At 35.9% G+C, this 7,188-nt stretch overlaps 1 protein-coding gene across 1 annotated transcript in view; it reads left to right on the forward strand.

Annotated features, from left to right (window-relative positions):
• TDRD5 (tudor domain containing 5) overlaps positions 1-7,188 on the forward strand; it is a 150,672-nt gene that overhangs the window by 21,539 nt on the left and 121,945 nt on the right. Inside the window, 1 exon segment of the mRNA XM_042780521.1 lies at positions 5,345-5,428. Coding sequence (XP_042636455.1) covers positions 5,345-5,428 — 84 coding nt within the window.

Consider the following 7,188-nt stretch of genomic DNA (forward strand, 5'->3'; position numbering starts at 1 on the left):
TTTGAGTGATGTCTTTGCCTGGTTTTGGTATCAAGGTTATGCTTGCTTCATAAAATGAGTTAGGGAGGATTCCATCCTTTTCTATGTTTTGGAATTGTTTTATTAGTATTAGTATCAGTTCTTCTCTGAATGTTTGGTAGAATTCTCCAGTGAAGCTATCTGCACCAGGACTTTTTTTAGTTGGTAATTTTTTGATGACATGTTTGATTTCTTCTTTTGTGATCGACCTGTTCAACTTTTCCACATCAGTCTGTTTTAGCTTTGGTAAGTGGTGTGTTTCTAGAAATCTGTCCATTTCTTCCAGATTTTCAAATTTATTGGAGTACAGTTCTTCACAGTATCCTGAAATTATCCTTTTTATTTCAGTTGCTTCTGTTGTGATGTCACCCATTTCATTTCTTATTCATGTTATTTGTTTTCTGACCTTTTCCTTTGTTAAATTTGCCAGTGGTTTGTCAATTTTTTTATCTTTTCAAAAAACCAACTTCTGGTCTTTTTTATTTTTTCTGTTGCCCTTCTATTTTCTATTTCATTGATTTCTGCTCGAATCTTTATTATTTCCTTTCTTCTGGTGACTGTAAGCTTTACTTGCTGTTCTTTTTCTAATTGTTGTAGATGTTGGTTTAAAGTGTTGATTTTGGTTCTTCTTTTTTGATGTGTGCAGTTATTGCTATTAATTGGCCTCTGATTACTGCTTTTGCTGTGTCCCAAAGGTTTTGTTATGTTGTGTTATCATTCTCATTTGATTCAAGGAATTTAGTATTAGTTTTAAAACTGACAAAGACAAATGAAAAAAAGATAAATAAATAGGGCAGGACATGGTACCCAGGCTCCATGGGAGCACACAGACTGGGATGGAATTCCTGCCAGCCTAGAAGGTGGGTGGGAGTAAGGGATGGCCATACTTCCGTTCACCAAGAGGGTGTGAGATATTAGAGTAAGAAGAGGAATGTCATATCTTTTCAGTAGTTGTAGCATCCGGAATGTCTTTGTGGTTCCCAGCAAACAGAGCCTGTTTTTAAGTCCCTAGAATCTGGGAGAACACTGTCACTTTAAATATCTAAAATGGTCAAGCTGCTTGTAAACATTCAAAATGGCTGCACCCTCTGCACAGGCAAAAGTCCACAGCTCAGCCTGCCTTCTTCTCTGCTTCGCCTTTTTTTTACCAGCTACCACAGCAGTCCTCCGTGCAGTCCCTGGCTAGCAGGGCTGATTTTGAGGTTAATTCTTAGGTCCTACCACCACTCGGCAATATCCAAGCTGTCTGTGCCGTCAGGATCGCTGCCAGACCGCAGCTCCGTATGTCTTCTTTTTTGGTATTTTCATGCAAATTCTTCTGCTAGTTAGAGTTTAGTCCTCTTCTATACCCTTCCCTTCAAGGTTCAGGGGTCCAGGATTACCTTCTGTATCTGTGTTAATTGGTTCCCCTTTTCTTTGTTGAAGAGGGTCTGTGCAGTCTTTCTGCCTATTCTGCCATCTTACTGTAACTGTCTGCCTTTTATGTGTTTTAAGATAAAAGGTGATGCAGGCCACAGGCTTGGGAAACTTCCCTTACATCTTATATCAGATCAGGGCTGTGAACTGATTAAGAGTATTGCATCCCACTCTGATGCTCTTGACAACTGATTAGCTGATTACATAAGATTACATCATGGGGGATAATTACATCATTACATAACTGCCAAATTACATCATTACATAACTGCCAAACCACTGAGAATCATGGCCTCAGCTAAGTTTACACATATTTTGGGGGGACACAATTCAATCCACGACACAGGTGTTTGCTTTTAAGAGGAGTGATTCTTCAAGAAACATGGATCTGGTTGGTATTTCTCAGCTCTCTATCTAGCCTTACTACTATGTAAAAGTAAGTACTCCATCATAACCCTCTCTCTATTCCCTGTCTTATGCATTAGAAAACTTTGTGACATTCACCATGAGATAGTGAAGTAGGTAAGCTTTGGCTTTTTCTTTTTTTTTTTTTTTATCATACTTAAATGTTCTATTATTTTCCAGAAGATACAAATTAGGTTAAAGGCAAAAACAGAAAAATGGTTTGAATACCACTGTTAACAAAGTTTTAAGTAGTACTTGTTTTATAAATAAATAAATAAAGCATCATTCAGCTTTTTAAAGACAATTTTCTACTCCTAAATGTCTCAGATCACTTTGGGTCTTAGTTTGTACCTGCTTTTAATTTGCACTTAAACATTTGAGTATTCTTGCATGAAATAGATGCTATGCTTAGTGTTGCATATAGAAAGAGAAGCATTTTTCTTTCACTGGATGACTTGGTTCAACTATCTATCAAAAAATATCATCGGCAAGCAACTGAATATGTTAAACAATTACAGTCAGAAGGAACAATTCAGTGGGTTAATTAATGTAATTATCTGGAATTTGCAAACTCTGGCCAACTTAGAGTAGCTGCTTCTCTAGGCATTTTCCCAATAGTTCAGATAAAGATTTTAGTATGGCAAGTCAAATTCCATACTGCCTAGTTTTTAGTCAGTTAAGAGACCTAGCAAATATTTAAATAGTTGCCCTACCACATGTATCTCTGTGCCAGTTTTGTGATTTTTATCAGGAATGTATTAATGTTTTCTGTGTGGCCAAAAGCTCTGTAGTATATTCTTCCAAGATGGAACTTCTGTTCCTTTTTGCTTTTAAGCTTTATCCATCTTCTTTCCAAAATGCTTTCCTTTGCGTTTCTAAATGATCAACCAGGTGTCTATGTTTTTAAAAACAGCTTTTTCTTATTACAAAACTAATACAGATTGATGGGTACAACAAATTTGAAATAGAGAAAAGCAAAGACTAAAATTAAAAATCTGCTTTTGTCACCAAGAATAGTTAGCTTTTTTTTTTTTTTTAAATAGGAATGGAATCATTGTGCTTCTCAGTTTGTGACCTGCTTTTTTTCTGTCACAGTTAAGCATTATGTATGAACATCCCACAGTTTAAAAATATTCTTCTGAATAATAATTTTTACTAGCAGTATGGATGGGTCTTAATTTATTTAATTTTTACCCTAGGTTGAGCGTTTAGGCTGCTGCCAATTTTTGCTGTAAAAAATAATCTTATGATGAAAACTTTGCTCAGATTTGCACAAAGCTCTATTACTCCTGAGGGTAAATTTTTAGAAGAAATTGGTGCATCAAAAGAATGGAAACTTTTATGGCTTTTCATATATATAGTTGTATATGTATTTAGTTCCTCCATAAAAGTTGTTTCAGTTAGCACATTAAGTATGTATGAGTGTGTTTCTTCCATTGCCCCTTTACTAAGTATAAATGGACCATTCTTCAGAGGCCCTTTCCCTGACCTCCCCATCTCCCCAATCCCTGATCTAAGTTAGATCTCCCATTGCTTTTCTAACATCTTTATACATTTTATGTATCGTATCATTCTCTGGTTTTTCATAACATTAATCATAATTATAATGACATGTTTATTTCTATGATTGTTTCGTCTGTCTCACTCCAGTAAACTGCAGGTTCCAGGAAGGCAGGGATTTTATCTACTTTATTTACCCCATATGTGCACTTTTAGGAGCCCTCTGCCAGCTCTTTAGTTAAACCTCTTGCCCAGAGTGTTGCAGTGGTCTCCTAACTGGTTGTCTGGCTACCCCTCCCTTCCAATCTCATTTTCTACTGCCATATTACAGTTCCGATAATGCTGCTCCCGTGCTAAAAATCCCTATCTGTCATCCAAGAAATACTCCTTAGCTTGGTATTTAAAATGTTATATGATATGAGTTTGACACCCTGGTAGTATAAATGGTGAAAACGCTTGGCTGCTAACTGAAAGGTTGGAGATTTGAGTCCACCAAGAGACACCCTGAAACAAAGACCTGGCTATCTGCTTACAAAAAATCAGACATTGAAAACCCTGTGGAGCACACATGGGTTGCCATGAGTCAGAATCTACTTAATGGCAACTGCTTATGATATGAGTTAATCTACCTTTCTAGTTTTCTCTACCACCACTTCTTTAATGCCATCAGGCAAACTACTTTATTTTTTTTCTCTTTGTCCGTGAAGTTTCTTCTACTTTCAGTGCCCTCTCCACCATCTCTTTCTGCACAATTCTCCTCATCCTTCAAGGCCCTTTTAAAAGAGGAAGCCTGCTATATATTTACAACTTACTGTGAGTTATTCTTCTGACTTTTGTACTTCTTTAATGGCACTTACAGTAAGGCTTGGTTATAACTATTTATGTATTTATCTCATTTCCCTACTTAATTATAAACACCTTGAGAAAACTGATAAGTAACCTTTTTTAATCCTCAAAACACCTAGCACAGTGCGAGTTCAATAAGTGGTTGTATTGAATCTTTAAATGGTAGGAATACATTGGGATATGAAAAATGAGTTATCTTTAGATTCTTCTGTCATTCACTTGGAGAGCTTTGGGGAATTGTCTCATGGTAGATACAGAAGAAATGTAAAGAATGTAAGACCCAGGGCTGAGGCCTGTGAAAGCTAGGGGTAGAATCATCATTTTACCTTATTAGGACCTCTATGCCATTGGCTTCTCTCTTCTAAAATCACCAGGCCCCTGCTATCTTAAAACTTCACTTCCTACTTTTTGAGCCTAGATTATCATCCTCAACTTACTATTTCCTCAACTTTGTTTTTCTACTTTTTTCTACCTTTTCAAATGTCTGATCTCACTTTTCTTTCCCTCTGCTCTTATATCACAAAAAATACTGCTTTTTAACTCACAGAGAACACTGAAGCCATCACATAGTGATGTATAGAGTTGAATTGCCCCATGGTATCTGAGCCATAGTAACTCACCCTCCTGCTTCCACATCCATGAAGCCTTTCTATATCCCTATTGGTTCTTTTTTCTTTTGTTCTTATTACAGCAGAAGGGCTTTTCCTTTTTCTTCCAAAGACCGGCCATTTCACTAGTACCTTGGCTCACTACTTATTGCTGCATTTCAGGGACCTTCCACCATCCCATCTCTTCCCTGCGTTAATACCCATTGCTAAAGTAATTGGATAAACAGCAGAAAATCAGTAACAATCCTTTCTGGATAAGGGTATGGGATTGAGTAATTGAGGACTGTAGAATGTAATTATTCTAGAGAATGTTAATCATTCTGGAAAATTTTAGAAATTTAGTTTCATAAATATCCTATATACTTTGAATGTATTTCATATGGTATGAAATGTCACAATCCTTCTTACTTCTCTGAAGGATGATATTTATCTCTTTAATGAGAACACAGTTCCTTTGATAGATGTTTCTTTTATATACTGTTTATTTTTGCCTTTGACTTTTTCTTTAGGAGGGGGACTGTGATTTGAACTTTTTTTTTTTTTTTTGGTAGTTGGAAAACACGTTTAAATCAGTCATTGCCCAACTTGGACCTGGAGGAACTGTCAGTCCAGAGATAAAACAAAAGATAAAATTTGTAAGTATCTCCTATTTCTGGAAAATATGAAAATACTGAATTATATATTTAGATATCATTTAAGGTTAAGTTTAACTCATCTACTAGAATTCATTATTTTGTATTTATGTATGATTGTTTCAAATATATAACATTTGAGTGGTTATTCTTATAGAATCAGAAAAATTCTACAATTTTTAAATGGTACCAAAATTATTTAGAAAATGTAAATTCCTTCATACGTACTCTTCTTTCACTTCCTTCTTTGCCTCACCCCCAATAATGATGTAGTGGTTCAGGCAATTAGCTGCTAACCAAAAGGTCAGTGGTTTGTAACCCACCAGCTGCTCCATGGAAGAAAGATAAGGCTGTCTGCTTCCGTAAATATTTACAGCCTTGGAAACCCATTGGGGGTTGCTATGAGTCGGAGCCAACTCAATGGCAGTAAGTTTGGTTTTTTTGAGTGAGTGAGGATGGTGCAGGAGTAGGCACTGTTTCATTCTGTTGTACATAGGGACATTATGAGTTGGAACCAACTTGACAGTACCTAACAACAAAGCTAAATAATTGTATACATTTTAAATTATTTCTTTATTAAAAATTCCTAGAAGTTAAAATGCTAAGTTAAAATACCTACTTAAAGTTCTCCAAAAAGATTATACAAGTTAACATTCATATTGGGACAATATCACTATGACATATTTTTTAAAAGTTCAATTGAAATGACTTTTTCTCAGTTAATCTGAGTCTTAAATACATCCCATGAAATAACTATAAATAGTAGCATATTTCTCAGGTTTAAGAATGACCAAGTTAAAACAACAGAATCTTGAATATTCTAAATTTTAATTATCCACTGAATTAATAAAACCTAGACGGCACACAACAACAACAACAACAACAGAGGATTACATACAAAGGAGCTCTGGTGGCACAGTGGTTAAAGTGTTTGGCTGCTATCCAGAAGATCAGCAATTTGAATCCACCAGCCACTCTGCAGGAAAAAGAAGAGGCAGTCGGCTTCTGTAAAGATTTATAGCCTGAGATACCCCATGGGGCAATTCTACTCTATACTATAGGGTTACTTTGAGTCAGAATTGACTTGATGGCAGTGGATGTTTTTTGTGTAAAGGATTATATATCATATTTCAGTCCCAAAATATAACATGATAAATATACATTTAACATTTAAATTTTTAAAATACAGATACTCTGGTTGTCTACCGCTATGTAACAAACTACACCAGTAAATTAAAACAATTTATGTCTTATGTTTTGTGGGTTAGGAATTCTAACATGGCACAGAAGGAGAATGGCTCCTCTTTATTCCATAATGTATGGGACCTCTGCTGGGACGAATCAAAGGGGTGGTGGCTGAGACAGCTGTGGGCTGGCCAAATATCTTTCTTTGTCTTTACATGGCTAGCCTGAACTTACTCAAAATGCCAGCTGAGTATTCTCAAAGTGCCTGGACTTCTTACAAAATGGCTGAGAGCTTGATGAGCAATTGTTCCCTGAGGTTTAGGTGGAAGCTACAAGACTTCTTAAGACCTAGCCACTGAAGTCCCAAAATATCACTACTATTTGTCAAGTCATTAAAGCCAGTCCAGGACCAAGAGGCAGGAAATTAGACTCTTTATCTCTAAATGGAAGAACCAGCAAAGAATTTGCAGTTCTACCACAAAAGATTAAGCGGTTTGAGAAAAGTTTTTTTTTTTTTTTTTTTAATTAATTAATTAATTAATTTTTATTTGGGTGAAGATTTACAGAGCACATTCACT

The sequence above is a fragment of the Orycteropus afer genome, unplaced genomic scaffold (genome assembly GCF_000298275.1).
Source record: "Orycteropus afer afer isolate SDZICR_OR568_19922 unplaced genomic scaffold, OryAfe1.0 scaffold00043, whole genome shotgun sequence".
NCBI lineage: Eukaryota > Metazoa > Chordata > Mammalia > Tubulidentata > Orycteropodidae > Orycteropus > Orycteropus afer.